We start from the raw sequence: 18,716 nt of genomic DNA on the forward strand, positions 1-18,716 counted from the left end.
AGGCGCCACGATTCGCTGTGCAGAGTTGCGTCCCTTGTGCGCGCCAGAAACCTATGATTGTGGGTTCAGAATCTCGATTCGCGCCGATTATGTTTCTAGGTTTGTCAGCACCATACCCGTGCTCGTGGATTTCACCGAAGTGGTAAACGTCTGAGACCTGCATCACTTCGGGCTTTCCTCCCACATTAAGCTGACACGCCGTGATATAACTGGAATACTGTTAAAAGCGGCGTTAAACCCAACTCACTCACTCACTCACTTTGTTGAAATACACAAGCATGGGTAAGGTGCTAACAAATAAGGTCAAATCTGGATATGAATTCACTGTCCTAGCCAGGTTTCCAGTACGCCTTCGGGATGCAGCTGTGTCCAGCGGAATGCTGCACTTTGGATTTACAATGTGAGAAGTACATTTCTGATATTGGTTGAATATTGCTAAAAAAAAACATAGTCACACACTCTGATCAGAAACAGCGGTGATTCGGATTCGTAGTAAACAACATTTATTTATCCCGGACCTGGGGTTGTATATTCGCAAAAATAATTTTCCAACCGCGTTTAAATTGTGATTGCGGTAAGATATACACAAACACATAAACCATTGTATTTATATATCGCCGGATCACAAGTTTTCGGACATCATACGTTTTCGGACAGCCATGATTATCTCAATTACTCGCGCTATATAAAGACATTGTAAATACTCAGATGATGACCTTTTTTTAAAGATGAAGTCGTCTTTATAAAGTGAGTGAGGATATATCCAGAATTTCTTAAAAGTATAAATATTAATTATTAATCCATTTTGATTTTTTGACAGGGAGAATGTTTATTTCTTCTGTTTGCCGTTGGTTCTAGGGTTTATGAAGTACACTACTCGTATGGATAAATATCAGAGAATATGATAATTATTATATATACTTGAAAAAGAATTACAGGAAATATCCCCGTGTTATGGATTTTCGGACGTTTAAGAAACATTCGTAGTTTTCTCGCTAATCACGAGGACAACTGTAAAGCATCTCACTCATTTAATAAAGACGATTTGCTGCTTTCTTTTTGTCAGTATATTTTTTCTAAAGAACCGGATTCGACCACAGTCTCAGCAATGGCAGGGAATATAGTCCCAGCGGTCGGCTTGAACTCAAGGCAATTAGAGTGGTGTCCCTTTGAATGTCAGTTTTCCCGGAAGTTTATGTCAGGTGCTCGACCATGGAACTCCAGAGAGAAACAACTGTGAAATCCGAGATCGATGAGCGATCCAACACACCAGACTCCGTCATCATGGACAACAGTCAACTCATGGAGGATCTCGCCAGCGACTACAGCAAATACATGAGCTTTGATCTCACACGCGAGGTACGCAATAGACCGAACTCTGATAGAGGGGCGTGGTTACTGTCAATGATACCATTCTGCTGTCGATATGACTGAGGGGAACCATTAGTTTGGGCAGGGTCACATTCTGTTGCCGGTTGACATGTAGCGCAGACAAATCGGTTGTTTGTCTGCGACATGAATGCTTGTACCATGAATTATTGCACTCGGAATTATACTAAATGATTTAATGTCTGCGTGTTATTGATAACTGGTAACTGTTACTGTTAATGATTGCTAATATGTTATCAAGTACAGCATCAGGCCTAAGAACCACTGCTGTTTGCTGGAATACTAATACCGCTCTCAAAATTAAAAATAGGGGCTCTTATTAGAACATTATTTTGGTGAGAGAAAAAACAGAGTTGGAAGATCGTAAATCTCGTGGTTTATGCTGACAGGCTGAAATGTTTATATACGACAGATATAATTTTGCAGAATTTAATTGCCAATAGTTAAGGGCGCATATAACACACAAGTGCGTATTATACACAAATAAATAAGTCTTGTGTACATTGATCAATCAGAAGGGGTGCAATGGGGATTGTTTGCTTGTGGGCGCTGATAAGAGCGCGGCGCTTATTATGTCGATTACGGTAATGGTAATGATTTAACATGGTGGGTGTATATTTTCAGCACGGCAAGTTCAGTGAAAGTATTGAGGACATGCTGACAAAACTGGACGAGTTCTGTGGACTTGTGGACATGGTGAGTAACTCAACATTGGCCTACTGGTAATCCAGGATAAGTTGAACCAACTCACAAAACACATATCAGACATGTGGGTGATGCACAGAATTTGGGCAAACATATCTGGTTTTGTTGCAGCTAGATAGTGAGAGTGTATGCATGTAGTCATGACGATGAAATTGACTCTTCACCCGTGGACACATGTGCTGTTCATGAGACTACTAAGAGGTCGGTGTGACAAGTCGATACTAGAATTCTCTGAAGGTTTGACAGAAGTTATTTACAAACAAATAAACACATCAAATAAACATGGCCAAATCATATATCTCAGGCTTGAGAATTGGCCTATAATGTAATAAATTACATGGAGAAAGAAAGACTAAAGCATCCAGTTTCCATTCTTGCCGACTTGGCTTAAATTCCGGAGTTTTATTATGGCTTGACTAACAAGTCTATGCACAGTCCAATCAAAATCGCATAACTAACTAGACATCCGGTTCATAACCAACATGGATTTCAACTCGCAAAATTTAATCAAGGTGCACAAGTGATTTGCTGCACTTTGCCAAGTAAGACCCATTTAGTACAATATAGATTATTATCGATCAGATCATCTTGACTGGGCGCCGCCATTTTGTTTTGAGCAATTACTAGTGATATGAGAGGTGGAATCTGATTGGTCAACAGGAGGGACATAGAAGGGACATAACTTGTAATAGCCACTGGTGGCACTATTTAAAACCCACATCCGTGGGATAAAACGTGCAGAAAATGTCTCCTGCTGATGTTTCGATACTTACAAAAAGACATTCTTAAAAGCGTTGTGTTTTATCAGCACCTCTTTAGCCTTCTGATACAGGGCTACCTTTACAAGGGTTCATGTTCGATCCTCGGGCATCTGACGAAAACATTTGTCATTTGATTTCACATTTCATTACATTATGTTCAAATGCAAAATACATTTTGAGTGAGAAACATTAATATGTTACAATGTGAACGGAAGTTTTATTAATAAAATCCTGGGGATATTATAACATCCCTATTATGAGATTTATCCCAACTGGGGAACAATAGCATGACATCACTGGAGGTTCACAATGTGTGTTTTAGATTCGGAGTGACACGACGCTGTGCCTCAACAAGACGGTCCCGGACATCCACGGCAAGTGTACTGAGATGGAGGTCATATTTGAGAAGATTGACAAACTGGAGGTATGGACCATACTCCCTCAGTTATACAGGCACAGTTTTGTGTACCTGCTTGTAATTCATTTCAGGATATATCTTCCTGTTCACCTGGCTGTAGGATAAATCTAGTTTGTCTGCAGAGGGATGATAAATCACTCAATTGTTTTCTTTGCTCTTCCGTGATGGTAATATCAGATCATGTCATGACCGCAGAGTGACATCGCTTGGGTATACAGTTACTGAATGATTTATCTGGGTTATTTATTTTTTTGGGGGGATGACGCCAAAACCTTTAGTTTTATGGGTCCCAGGTTAAAAAATGGGGATCCCAGAGAAATGTGATTTTCTTTAGAGTACACGACCACAAGTGACGTACAATTGCACCTGCTCGAAAGTAGTCACCAAAGTGAAACAAGTATTCAAGGCTTTCACTGGATGATAGGGACGCATTCGCCTGCGTATTGTAGTTTACAAATGATTACAGACGGAAACAAATTTACAGTGGGGCCAAATTATGAAATTGCAGCATTTATTCCTAAACATGCATATAAAATTTTGGCATCCCAGTGGATGCACTCTGTATTTCTTTTGAGTCAATTTTCAGTTTTTGTGCATATAGGATGCAGGATTGCACACCATGGTGCTGTTGTACAAAGCGATCTTAGTGCTAAGGCGATCGTAACTCCCATACCTTAACATATACGATTGATTATCGATTAATCGTCTTGACGCAAATGCAAGTGATACGAGAGGTGGAATCTGATTGGTCCATAGGAGAGGCATAGAAGGGATATAACTTGTAATAGCCACTGGTGGCGCTACGATCGAGCCCACTAATTCCAGTCTAGTTCAGCAAGTGTGGAAACGTGACTTTTAAAGTCAGTTAACTCTTTTGCCTTGGGAAGATGTGTCACTTGATGTCTTGCTCGTCTCTTTTAGGCATTTGTGGGCGTGGTGAAGCAGAGTGTGGGCAAGATGGAGGAATCAGTCAGCAAGGCAGAGGACGACTTCGGATCTCTCGGTGGCTTCATGAAGAAAATATCCTCCATTGTCAGTCCGGTGAGTGACACAATATTGTACCTGATGACCTCCTGCTGTACTTGATGACCTCCTGCTGTACTTGATGACCTCCTGTTGTACTTGGTGTCCAGGGATCTCTGTTTGGCCTCTATATGGGGATTAAGATGGGTCTTGTGTATTGAGGGGTGATCACCAGCTGTAAGAATGCTATCTTTAAGGGTGTGTTTCACTCAGTCTTTAAAATGCAGATGTTTCTAGTAGTTCTTTAAGGGTGCATTTAGCTATTTTGAATTGTAAAACTTATTTCTCAAATTTTGTGTTTCCATGGAAACAATGTCAGACACTAGCCATATTATACGTTTATTGTTTTTGGCAATATGCCGCACAAGAGACACTTATCATTATTATCATGTTCAGTTTCATTTCAACCTACCCTACCTAATGTGTAAAACCGCCCTATACCATAAAAACAAGTACTTTATCTCACATGTACCGTCCCCTGTCATCATCCGAGTTAGAATTGGTCTTCAACAAGCCATGCTTTTCATAAGAGGCACTTAATGGGTTCGGGTGGTTAACTTGCTTACTTGGTTGATGCATATTATCATATCCCCATTCCGTAGAACGATGCTTGTGATGTTAATATCTGGATTTTCTAGTCCAGACTCGATTATTTACAGACTGACGTTATATAGCTGAATACAGCATTAAACAACAAACAAATAATACTCCTGTGACGTTTCAGTGACACAAGTTACGTCAGACTCTTATTTCTAATAGCAAACATCTTTAACTGTTTTACAGAAGCGAAGTCAAGATCCTGACCGTCGGTCCAAACAAGCAGAGTTCGTTCAGCCCGAGACATTCAACACCAGGGACTATCTAGGTGTGGTCGCAGTGAAGCCTGCCACACCATCGGTGGAGGCCGCAACATCGACAGCAGAGGCTGGGAACACATGATTATTGTTGATCATAGAGAGACTGATTTGTGTAGGTCTTCCTTACATTCCTGGGATGTCATAGTGTGCATGCGTGTGTGTGTGTGTGTGTGTGTGTGTGTGTGTGTGTGTGTGTGTGTGTGTGTGTGTGTGTAAAGGCGTTTTTGTGCATGCATGTACAGCTATGTGCATTAGCCTACATGGTAAGGTGTATGTCTGCTCAGGTGTGTTTATTGGCGTGCATGTGTATACGTATTTAGGTGTGTGCGTATGTACACACACTAAGATGCACATCAAAGTCTTTGTGTGTGTGTGTATATATTAGGATGTGCATGTGTATTTGTGATTGCATATTAAGGTGTGTGCATGGGTATGTAACTCACAGACATCTTTTTATAGTACTCTCACTGGAAATGACCAACCCCCAAATCAAACAGATTCTTAGGCCCTCTACCCTATAGATGTGAACGTGAAACCATGACTATACCTACAGAGTGTCAGTCCTGGAGTGAGAGTGTTGGTGTACTGGAAACTGTCTGTTCTGGAGAAGTGCGAGTCTTACCAAATCAAAGATGCATGTTGTCTTGGATTATTAACTTTGTTTATATCTTGTGTATGTGCCTAAAAAATTAAATATTTTGTTAACATAAATTTCAAGATGTTTGCACACAGACCACACCCTCACCTTAGGGCAGTTAAGGGTGCAGGCTTTCATTGTGTTTACTGACTAACGTTTTGGGCTCACTTTGGACACTTAATCTTTACCGAAAAATAACTTGGGTTTCAGTAAGGGGATAACATCTAGGACTTGCAATTTTGCAATTTCTTCCAACTGTAAGCCGACCATTACTAAACTGTTGCTCAAAGCAGTGTTGTCCAGCGTTAGAAATTGGCACTAGTCCTGTTGTCCGTGCCAAACTGCCCAAAAGTTAAGGTATCAAAAGGAATAGTAGAAATTTGCCATTTTTAAGGGTTTTGCTATATCAGAGCTCCAGATAATGTTTTGAGCAATTGAGCTTTTACTCAAAGGTTTCTATTTTAATTGGGTTATTACATTTTTCATTGGTTAACCAATATTTTTTATCTCATCTATTCATCACTCTATTGGGTTTTTCTCAAAATAAGTAAAAATTTTGAGATTTAAAAAAGATAAAATGTTTAAGATATGTATTACGGTTCTAACTATAGGCTTGACTAGGAAAGTAAATTAGCTTGTAATTGTGTTTCGGAAATTAGCTCCGTTGTTTGCATGCTGAAAAAGCTTCATTGGGTATTTATGGAGCTGTTTGTATACATTTGAGGGGCGGTCGGGTAGCCTAGTGGTTAAAGTGTTCGCTCGTCACGCCGAAGACCCAGGTTCGAATCCCGACATGGGTACAATGTGCGAAGCCCATTTCTGGTGTCCCCCGCCATGATATTGCTGGAATATTGCTAAAAGCGGCGTAAAACCAAACTCACTCACTCTATACATTTGAGTTTTTCATTTAATGCATGTGTTTAGTTATGCACGTTAATTGAAAGTTCTTGGGTTTTGAACATTTTTGGGGGGTATTTTACACAAATAAACAACTTATCTGTAGCTCTGCTATGTATCATTATTATAAGGACTAGTGGACTCAAACTGTTAGATTCTACCACTGGTAGTCCCACCTCACTCATCACATACCTTGAACTGAATGCCGGGATATGAAAGTGCTTTCACAAAATTGACTTAACAAGATGGTTCCGGAAAATTTGAAGATAATAAAATTAAGTTTCAAAATGAAAGCAGTGTTTCCTGTGTTACATGGGGTTCCAATATGATGTTGAAACTCACAGGGATGCCAAGGTATGTGATGTAAGAAGTTTGACTGACTCCGACTATGATTTCTCCCTGTGTGTTCTGTGTATGTTTCAATATGCAAGACCTCATGAATTCCGACTTGCCACTGTCTAGATGATACAACCCTCAACAGATTGGTGATGTGCAATATTGCCTGAGTTTGCTAAGTACCAGCCAGTTGACATGTGTTTATTTGTTAAACGCACCTTGTTTACTTCATATTACGTGAGTATATATATATTTTTATATGAAATAGAAAATAAACTTATCAGAGGAAGATTCTTGTCTCTAGCTTCTGTCCATGGTGGCTGTGCCATGTCTGGCCACTTGTTGAGTGAACAGGGTATTTACGAATTGTATTTTGCCTCACTCTGGGATAAATGATAAGATGAAAGAGCAAGGTTGTTATTTCTTTAGAGATTCTAAAGTCATTTTCTGTCACTAACAAATATGGTCTAATGAAAAACATGATCTACCTTTTAAGAGAAAAATAACTTGCCTGGAATGAAGAACCATACAGAAAATATAAATAGAATCATTGCTCCTCGATCTTCTTTTTTTGTTTGTTTGTTTGTTGGTTTGTTGTTTAATGCTGCACTCAGCAATATTCCAAGTATATGACAGCGGTCTGTAAATAATCAAGCCTGGACCAGCCAATCCAGTGATTGACATCATGAGCATCGATCCACGCAATTAGGATACGATGACATGCATCAACCAAGTCAGCGAGCCTGACAACCCCATCGTATTAGTCACCTCTTTTGACAAGCATAGTTGCCTTTTACGGCAATAATGGGTTGCTGAAGACCTGTTTTACACCGGATTGGATTTCTTTATACTATTATCATACTTAGTATGTCATGGCATGATAGGATAACTATAGTGATATAAAAGAATAAGATGGTCCTTAACTTCTTTACAGTAGTATATATCAAGCACACACAGAACCACAGGAACAGATGGGAGTCTCCCTGTAGGATCCTGGCTAGACTTAAGAAGGGTGTGTAAACTGAAATGTCCAAATGCATTCTTATATGTTTATGTATTATTCTGGGTTATGTGTAATGATTAAAAAATAGCAACTCCATGGGGTTTCTGGGTTAGAATATGTCCCTGACCTGCTGGTCATAAGACTGACCTCTTGGATCGGTATTATTGGGTGTCATTGTACCCAGATGGCGTTGATTGATGCTCATAATATCAAACACTGGTGTGTTCAGTCCAGACTCGAATATCTACACACCACCAGCATATAGTTTGAATATGGCTGAGTGTGTCATTATATAGAAAATCCTAAACCAGCAATACAGTAAACTACGTTTATAACGAACTGATGGATATGACCAACTTTTTGGGGGTCGCGGACATTTTCTGTATATATGCTGTACATATGCTTAAAACAAACTACAGTTATAACCTTAGTTTACTGTATAAGTATTAACTGGCAGTTTTGATGTGACTGTGTCATTTGTGGATATACATAAAATATCATTCATTCTCTCACTTGAATCACTATCATTAACTAAATCTGTGGCAAAATCCCCCCCCCCCCCCCCCCCCCTGTTAACTATGGCCTTGGATATACTGGCTTGTTGTTATGGAAACAAGCAGCTGGCGCACAGCCCCATTGTATTCAGAACAAAAAAACAGTCCTGACTATGACAATGAAAGTTTAATTATGACATAAGCACCATATGTGTCCTACAACAAACAAGGCAAATTCCCATATACAGCATACAGGTGAAAACTGTAGGAGTTGCATCAGGTCGGAAATCAAGAGACGGTTCACTTGGCCTTCTTTTTCGTCCAGCCCATCATGGAGCAGAAGCGCCGCCTTGCACCCTGCAACCCCTGGACCAGGAGGGTGGAGCCGGACCCCAGGGTGCTGTACACCACGTTGCAGACTCTGGTGACGGCTGTTGGGAGGTGCCAGTACATAGCGGCGAGATACCCCGCCAAGTAGTTGAACGTCGCTACAGCTGTCTCCGACATCTGCAAAAGGACGAGATACGTCAGGGTTCGTTGATACTCAAAATAGGGTTGAAACGATACAGCAAAGTCACGATACGATACGTATCACTACAAAGACCACGATACGATACATATCGCGATAGACATATTTACGTCAAATCATGTGCAAACTTCTTGTCTATAAATATGTCAGAACAAGTTCACATGGAAAAACTAGCTGAAGATAATGTTCCTAGAGGCTATTTTTAGTAGCACATTTGGGAGGCTAATTACAACATAAATTGTAATATTTGATGGGCAAAATTTGCTCGTTTTTTTTAACAAGTAGTAGGTTATATGTTTTCGTAAGCGTATCGTCTTGAATCGATACAGGAAAAAACGTATCGTATCGTATCGTCGCATGAAAACCGATATGTCGTTCCACACTACACAAACGTTCTTCAGATTATGGGCGTTCATGGCTACCTTAAGCTTGAAAACGTACTCCGATTATCCACAACCTTCGTTTATTGAGCTGAATTTTTACTTCAAGATGTCTTTTTGCGCAAATCAGTGTGATGATAAATACTTAATTAAGAAATAAACGAGGAGTGAAAGTTGTTTATCTTACAAGGAAACACTGTAGGGAGAATAAACCATGAGGAACACAGTCTTTCTATGCGTAGCCTCATTTAAGGATGTCAATAAAATGTACAAGCTTTGAAATCCGACCTCGGCAATGTCCATTTTATGAACAGGGGGGTTAAGAAACTGGATTTGATCGTAAAATTGTACACGGTAAAGTGGTATAACCCCAGTGCCTGGCCATACTCTACAGACTCCCCAGTCCCATTTAGTCACGCTCTCTCACGACAAGCATACCACATAGAAAGTCCAGTTTTTGTTGCCTGTTGAAATCAAAACTTTTACGTCGCATCAGCTTTGTTTGAGCCCGTGAGCGACCATGAGCAAAGATAATTTATGTTTACAGTTTTTTGATTCAGTTAAATAAAAAAAGTATACACTTGAAAAGCAGATTTTACCAAAAATTACAATCGTTATCAAAACGTTACTAGGCCGAAAACAGTCGACGAAACACTGCAACCTAAGGTCTAAAACACAACTATGATACCCATATGAAATACATCACCATCGAATAACCATTTCTTTTTCTTTTTTCATTTTTAGTCACAATCAAATATGTGTGCATACTTTCTTTTGTCCTGCTGTTTGTCATGTTCAATATAAATAATCGTGTCAATTATGATAGTTTGGATGTTTCTGTGCTCGACGGGTGGAGTGAGTGAGAGATCTCTATATTCAAGTCTGCAGTATTTCAGCCATGACTATGCTTGTCGTAAAAGGCGACTAACGGGATCGGGTGGTCAGGCTCGCTGACTTGGTTGATGCATGTCATTGATCCCAATTGCGTGGATCTATGCTCATGATATTAATCACTGGATTGTCTGGTCCAGACTCGATTATTTACAGACCGCCGTCATATAGCTGGAATATTGCTGAGTGCGGCGTTAAACAACAAACCAACCAATCAGCCATGATGTGACTAGGACCACGACTAGCATATGTAGCATTTTTATATTATATAGAAACCTCAAAGCAAAACTTAGTTAAATAATTAGAAATACTTCACAGATTTAATTTGAAACATCAGACATTTTTAATTTATTACATCTCACATTTAATTATAACATCTCAAAGATTTAATTTAAAACTAGTTCAACACAAAACATATTGAACAATAAGTCGACGATACCCATTCCGGCTTGTGATCGACCGCCATCACAGTTGACCAAGCTGGGCCTCTTGACGGTGTCAGTGGGGAAATGTATTCACTATTACCCGAGTTCATGCGGAAATGAAAGATACCCACCTTACTTGAGCAGGTTGTCTGAAGCGAACGGCTGCGTTGTCTGCTTCCTGAAGTCATCTCATCTCATCTGATTCATCTCCCTGAGAAACGTGACGTCAACACAATTGTGATGACGTCATCGTTTTCTTGCGTCAGTGGCGAAAGTCACCTATTTTCGTGTCAACACTTTTCGATCTCGAATCCATCAGCTATTCGGACATCTTTATTTGATGTTGATTAAATGCGGTTTATAATACAATCTGTAGTTTGTCTTTTAGCAAGCGCGGATAAACTCTTGTGGAAATGGAGGCTGCATTTTGACATCAAATATTAGCAGTGAGTGTATGCTGTCATTATATTTTTGTTGAAAGCCTATTACTAAATGAGATAATTAAGATATATCTTTACACTCTGTAAATCCCACAGCCTACAAACACTCCAATGTGTATTAATTGTATACATTTTACGTATGTTCAAAACGGGGGTTGACTGCCGAAGATTATACAATTAGGATTTCAGAGATTTGCAATTTTCCTTTGAAATTAACAATAAAGGAATGTATTAGATTTGAATACTATTCAGTGTGAAAGGTAACCACGCATATATGTGTGATTTATACGTCTGATGGGTGAAGTTATGTCGAGATATTCCGAACTTACGTTTACATCAAGGGCGGGTAACTCAATATGCTACAGTGACATGGCCACATGTGCTCCGCTAACACACCGCTAATAGCTGCATATAGTTACGATGTGACGGGAAGAACTATTCACTCACTCACTCACTCACTGGGTCTCACGGGGTTTGCAAATCACACACGATCACATGGAGACCTAACCGTACAGTGGTACCTGTGTATTGTTGTTGCTACTAATACACAGGCGAACGCATCAGAGTGCTCCCTCATCCTTGTGTCTGACTGTCAGAAATCTAAACTGAGTGTCCACGACAGGTTAAACGGGAACACTTTTAGAAAGCATTTATTTTCTTGAAATCGGAGATCGTTTAAAATTCTCATTTCATGCAATAATTTAAAACAAAGTATTAAATCATTTTACTCTTTATTAATCATATTATCAGTGAAATACAAGTCCTCTTGACAAAGCAAAGCATGAAGTTTTTGTTAAATAACCTTGCTTGCGATAACTTGCAAATTAAATCAATTTTTATTACATTACACTCTGGCCTAAATAAGCCGAAAGTCAAATTCTGATGTTGTTTTAAGTCTCAGTCAGCAATACTCCAGCTATATGACGGCGGTCTGTAAATAATCTAGTCTGGACCTGACAATCTAGTGATTGACATCATGATCATCGGTCCACGCAATTAGGATGAGATAACATGCTTCAACCATGTCAGCGAGCCTGACCACCCGATCCCGTTAGTCGCCTCTTACGACAAGCATGGGTTGCTGAAGACCAATTCTAACCCGAATCTCCACGGGTCTATGCAATTGAGGGTGCATGTTGTTGGTCTTCTTCGATATTGAGAAACATACGATATGATCTGGAGGCAAAACACTTCTGTTCAAATTACAGAATCTGGGGATAAAAGGCAACATGGATTTACTCGGTTTTTCTTCAAAGGTCTATTCAAGTTTGCATTGGACAAGACTTTTCTGGTATACATTCGATTGAAAATGGAACCCCACAAGGTAGTGTAATAAATATTATGATAAATAACTTTTTCCACAGACTTACCATTAAATATACATGCAGCATAGTTTGCAGTTCAGAATGGACAATTTTGGAGACGCTTTGAAAATTTCAAGTTTGTCATTGAATCAATTCAGAAATGGTTAGATATCATTATTGTGTGGTGTTTTAAGCGTGGCTTAAAGATTTCTCAGTCCAAATCAGTTGATGATAACCGGACGCAGAATTCCTTCAGATATAGAGCTGACTGTTGCAATGTGTGACCACAAAATAGAAATTGTAAGAGAGTTTAACTTTTTGGTGTTTATTTCGATCAGAGATTAACGCGGGGTTCTCACATATTTCATGTTGTGACAAATGTAATAACATTCTACATCGACTGAAATGTATTGCCAAAAGGAAGTGGAGTGCTGGTTTATCCTCAGTGTTATTGCTATATAAAGCATTAATAGTATCAAGAATTGACTTTGGCGGTATTTATGTCTGTCTCAAAATGACATCTTTCTACATTTGACCGTATTCGGTCAAAGGCTTTGCAACTACCCCAGTTTCAGCTCTCTTGGTTGAACACGCAGAGATGCCACAAGGTCTTCGTCGTGAACTTGTGTCTCAAATATTTTCTCAAACTGAAATAAATCTAAACCCAAATATAATTCAGCCAATGATGTTGTTAATGTTGAGAATGTGATTCACGATTGGACACATGGCAAGGTCCCTTCGGTTTGAACTTTCAGAAACCTGCGGCTAAGTATGGAGTAATACAGTGCCAGTTCCTCTCCACCTGCAGATTCAGCTCCTTGACTGCTTCGGACACCAGGGCTTTGTTATCATCTCAATTCAACCATTAGCAAAAGAATGAGTCCAAATGTCATCAAATCAGTATTTCAGGACATCATTGCTGAACAGTGTGCTAACTTTACACACATATTTACTGATGCCTCAAAGGATTCGTCAACAATTCATCCTGCTGGGGCATATTGGATTTCAGATTTGTACACTTCAAGTGTATACAGGCTTAATGACCATCTCTCAGTGTTTGCTGTTGAACTACAATAGCTATTCTTCAAGCTTTAAGGTGGGTTAATGAAAATAGCCACGCGGCAGTTATATTTACTGGCTCCATTGCAGCTGTTAAGGCAATTGAATCTAGTACAAATGGTTCACGAAGTGACATTATTAATGAGATATAAAAACCGGATACATTATCGAGCTCAAGTATATTCCGTGTGATATTCAAGCTCATGTTGGGTTGCATGGAAATGAGGTGACACACCAAACTGGGAAATGTTGCTTGCAATATCTTGAGGTAAAGAAATCTAAATTCAGACCCCAGGATGGGATGCTGGGATAATGGACCACATATGAATACGATTTGCCCTATTGTAAAAAACAATAGGACAATCCATCGGTAAAAGAAACGCGAGGACGTAATAATAACTGGACTTCGTCTTGAACACTGTGGGTTAAATGCTTACCGAAGTGTCATTGATAAATAGGCCTCCAATCTATGTACCCACTGTCATGAAAAATACTCCCGAGAGCTTGAGAAAGACAGCTCATTTCTCTGTAATTACACTTTAATAATTTGGGTTCAATTCAGCGGGAAATATTAGACTTAGTGAGTGAGTGAGTGAGTGACAGCTTTAAACAGTATTCCAGTTATATCACGGCGTGTCAGCTTAATGTGGGAGGAAAGCCCGAAGTGATGCAGGTCTCAGACGTTTACCATTTCGGAGAAACCCACGAGCAGGGGTATAGTGCTGACAAACATAGAAACATAATCGGGGCGAACAGGGATTCGAACCAACAATAATAGGTTTTCTGGCGTGCCCAAGGAACGCAACTCTGCACAGCGAATCGTGGCGCCTTAGACGACTGGGCCACCCGTGTAGACTTCGTGCATGACTGCAATAGGATACTTTGATATATCATAGAAATCTGGGGCGTTTGGGTAGCCTAGCGGTAAAAGCGTTCGCTCGTCACGCCGAAGACCCGGGCTCGATTCCCGCCGTGATATTGCTGGAATATTGCTAAAAGCGGCGTAAAACCATACTCACTCACTCACTCACTCACTCATAGAAATCTAATATAGACATACAATGTGTATTCAATTTTAAACCATTTTAACGATTTTCCTTTTTTGTCTTATCTGTTCTTTTAGGGAATGAGTTCTTTACCTATCAGAAATGAATTAGTGATGACATGTAGTTTGAAAATATGAAGTAGATCATGAAACAGATTGGTCAATCATGTCACTTACATGTTTCACTCTGCCCTTGTTTAAAGACATTTGATGTGCAAATAGACCTTTAATGGTACCGTACCGTACTATACCATACCGTACTCTACCATACCATACCATACCATACCATACCATACCATACAATACATACCGTACCGTACCATACCGTCCATACCGTACCATACCTTACCATACCGTACCGTACATGAGCTCCACTAACACTCTTGGAAAAGCTGCAACATGCCGTCCCTTGCATTTGCGTCGTTATAAGATAATAGTCATGTAAGAAAGTAGAGCTAAGAAGAAAGATATACAAAAGAATATGCAGTCCAGTTTTCGGTCAGCTGGGGCCTCTCGGTATCGATCCCGTAAAGACCTTCTCCTGGGATCTGAGACGTCGCTGTCGACTGGAGTTACCTTTACTTTGTTGACCTTCATCTTCAACTCTTGGTTCACTATTCGCTGATCATAGACGATGTGCACAACGATGGTTCCTAACATGGTGAGAAACTCCTGAATTTGGATGAGTGTGAGATATAGTGACAGACTGGACACGGAGTTGGAGGTGTGTGGCATCGACTCTTGATTGTAGGTGATGAAAAGGGCGTTAGACACAAACACAGCCATAACGAAGCCAATTTTTTCCCCTGACCTCGTCGGCAATAGGAACACCATAGAGCTCGTGAACGACAGGATAGACATCGGAAACACAACGTTCAGCATGTGGAATAGGTACCTCCGTTTCATGTGTATGCGATAGTGTACGCCGGGGAATGGCCTTTCCTTTCCAAATGTAACCAAAGTGACGCTGAGAAACTCCCATTCACCAGTCGTGTCAGGCTGAACGCCGATGTCGGTGTTGGGACCGATGCTGGTGTCGGCGGTGATGTCAAGTAGGAAGCCTTCAACTCTTGTGAACATCAGGTCACAGAACTGTTCGTCAAAAGGATACTTTTCTATGTAGATTGTACAAGTTGTCGCCCACGTTGCTGGGATCTGCCACAGGAATTTCCCATCAGCCATCAGTAGGACGGGCACGGTGGTCGAGAAAGTGGCGGAATTCCCGACGGAGTTGCTAAGCAGCAAGACGGGCGTCCACACTTCGGATATGTCGAACTGTACTTGTTGGATGCCGGAATGGTTGCCAGGTGACCAGGAGACAGTCTTGTCGTACCAGGCCATCAGGACATGAGCCGTTGAATGGAGAGTCTCCGTCGCAGAGTTGAGATCATTTATATGTAAGGACGCGACGGAGAAGTTGAGTTTGATGGCACTCCTTTTGAATGTGATCGGCGGTACATTGGGTCCTAGGTTCGTTAAAAGTTCTTCCCGTAGGACTATCATTGCCGTCTTCATTGTGTTGTTGATATGACCAATAACGTTGACGGCACACGTACACAGCAGGAACGCCAAACACAACCGATACGAACCCATGCTGAACTTCGAGTGGCAAAAAACCCTCTTTGTTGAAGTCACGTGAGTAAATCATTGCGAGAAAAACGATATGTTGCCCTGGCAACGTACAGTGCTATGGGGCTATCACAAGTTAAGCAATTACATTACTCTAGAGTTATTTTCCGGTAATGACATCGGACAGACACTAATGTGGAAAGTCAACATTCAAGCTTGGAAATAACTAATGAGTTGAAAGCCAACGCAATACAAGTGTGTACACTGCTATCGAACGAATGATAATGGGATGTTTATGTGTTGGCAAACATTACAATACACTGTAACTGCTGCTGGGAATTGTAGCATAATCATTTGTGTCCACTTGTTTTGACCTTGGAACAAAGGGAGACCTACTCCGGTTTAAAGCCAGACCATTCATTTTTAACGACTTGGAAAACAGGAATATAAAATGTTATCATTATCTGATGGACAGACTGTTTAGCAAGGGCCCCTCAATAGAAATTACTGTTCCATGTTCAATGGAAGGGATCGATTTATTTTAGTGAGACTAGGACAGTGTCGCTGTAATTATCTGTGCTTCAACCATAACGATGACGTCACTCTATTGTTGTTGCACTTCATTCTGAGCCAGACATGTAATTAATCTGAACACTCATTTTAACAAGTAACATTGATGCAACAATAGATCATTATGCAATATATATATATAGATAAATCATATATCAACCATAACATGATTTAAATCGGAGAAATCACCCGAATCTGTTGATTCCAGGAGTGGAACCATATTCGGGATATTTCCCAATTTCAGAATGGCGCCTCACTGGCATGCCAGAATCCAATGATCGTGGGTTCGAATCCCAGATTATTATTCTTGTTTTGTCAGCATCGTGTTCGTGAAAACTGTCTGGTGCATCGTGTTCATGAAAACTGTCTGGTGCATCGTGTTCGTGAAAACTGTCTAGTGGATCGTGTTCTTGAAAACTGTCTTGTGCATTGTGTTCGTGTAAACCGTCTTGTGCATCATGTTCGTGAAATACGTCTAGCGCATCGTGTTCGTGTAAACCGTCTAGTGCATCGTGTTCGTGAAAACCGTCTAGTGCATCGTGTTTTTGAAAACCGTCTTGTGCATCGTGTTTTTTAAAACCATCTATTGCATCGTGTTCGTGAAAACCGTCTAGTGCATCGTGTTCGTGAAAACCGTCCCCTGCATCGTGTTCGTGAAAACCGTCTAGTGCATCGTGTTCGTGAAAACCGTCCCCTGCATCGTGTTCGTGAAAACTGTCCCCTGCATCGTGTTCGTGAAAACCGTCCCCTGCATCGTGTTTGTGAAAACCATCCCCTGCATCGTGTTCGTGAAAACCGTCCCCTGCATCGTGTTCGTGAAAACCGTCTAGTGCATCGTGTTTTTGAAAACCGTCTAGTGCATCGTGTTCGTGAAAAACGTCCCCTGCATTGTGTTCGTGAAAACCGTCTAGTGCATCACATCGGGTTTCCTGCCACATCAAACAGAAGTACCGTTAAAAGCAGCGATAACCCAAACTTACTCACTCTGTTCCTAAGCAGCTAGCTAATACCACTAGAACATGTAGCTTCATCATCTCATCAGAACGTCATCTCATCATCCACCACGTGAGTCCCCCAGATGGAACCATGTACACCCCTTGGTTATTCCTGGTTAAAAATAGGTCCCCGGGAATCTATACTAGTCGCAAGTGTGAGAGTGAGTGAGTTGGGTTCAACGCCGCTTTTAACAGTGTTCCAGTTAGATCACGGCGTGTCAGCTTAATGTGAGAGGAAAGCCCGAAGTAATGCAGGTCTCAGACGTTTACCACTTCGGTGAAACCCACGAACACGGGTATGGTGCTGACAAACCAAGAAACATGATCAGGGCGAACCGGGATTCGACCCCACAATCATAGGTTTCTGGCGTGCCCAAGGGACACAACTCTGCACAGTGAATCGCGGCGCCTTAGACGACTGGGCCAGAATCAATTCAGAAATGGTTAGATATCATCATTGTGTGGTGTTCTAAGTGTTGTTTAAAGATTTCTCAGTCCAAACATGTTTATGATAACCGGACGCAGAATTCCTTCAGATAGAGCTGACTGTTGGTGACCACAAAATAGAAATTGTAAGAGAGTTTAACTTTTTGGTGTTTATTTCGATCACAGATTAACGCGGGGTTCTCACATATTTCATGTTGTGACAAATGTAATAGTGTTCTACATCGAATGAAATGCATTGCCAAAAGGAAGTGGAGTGCTGGTATATCCTCAGTGGTATATCGCTATATAAAGCATTAATAACATCAAGGATTGACTTTGGCGGTATTTATGTCTGCCTCAAAATGACATCTTTCTTAATTTGACCGCATTCAGTCAAAGGCTTTTCGAATTTGCACTGGTGCATTTGCAACTACCCCAGTTTCAGCTCTCTTGGTTGAACACGCAGAGATGCCACAACGTCTTCGTCGTCAACTTGTGTCTCGAATATTTTCTCAAACTGAAATAAATCTAAACCCAAATATAATTCAGCCACTGATGTTGTT

At 40.6% G+C, this 18,716-nt stretch overlaps 2 protein-coding genes across 2 annotated transcripts; one reads left to right on the top strand and one right to left on the bottom strand.

The window, feature by feature from the left end:
- The first annotated feature begins 1,169 nt into the window (after nucleotides 1–1,169).
- On the top strand, nucleotides 1,170–7,544 carry LOC139445792 (biogenesis of lysosome-related organelles complex 1 subunit 4-like). The gene is made up of 5 exons (XM_071227019.1): nucleotides 1,170–1,359; nucleotides 2,014–2,085; nucleotides 3,178–3,279; nucleotides 4,195–4,314; nucleotides 5,080–7,544. Exons 1-5 carry the CDS (start codon nucleotides 1,174–1,176, stop codon nucleotides 5,233–5,235), a joined length of 636 nt encoding a protein of 211 aa, XP_071083120.1. The 5' UTR covers nucleotides 1,170–1,173; the 3' UTR covers nucleotides 5,236–7,544.
- A 1,276-nt stretch (nucleotides 7,545–8,820) lies between these two features.
- LOC139446626 (neuronal acetylcholine receptor subunit alpha-7-like) lies at nucleotides 8,821–16,186 on the bottom strand. The gene is made up of 2 exons (XM_071227908.1): nucleotides 15,170–16,186; nucleotides 8,821–9,027 (listed from the first exon to the last, which is right to left on the bottom strand). The coding sequence occupies exons 1-2, from the start codon at nucleotides 16,184–16,186 to the stop codon at nucleotides 8,821–8,823; spliced, it is 1,224 nt and encodes a 407-aa protein (XP_071084009.1).
- Between the last annotated feature and the right edge of the window lie 2,530 nt (nucleotides 16,187–18,716).

This window comes from Haliotis cracherodii, unplaced genomic scaffold, assembly GCF_022045235.1.
Source record: "Haliotis cracherodii isolate W230 unplaced genomic scaffold, xgHalCrac1.p SCAF_10, whole genome shotgun sequence".
Taxonomy (NCBI): domain Eukaryota; kingdom Metazoa; phylum Mollusca; class Gastropoda; order Lepetellida; family Haliotidae; genus Haliotis; species Haliotis cracherodii.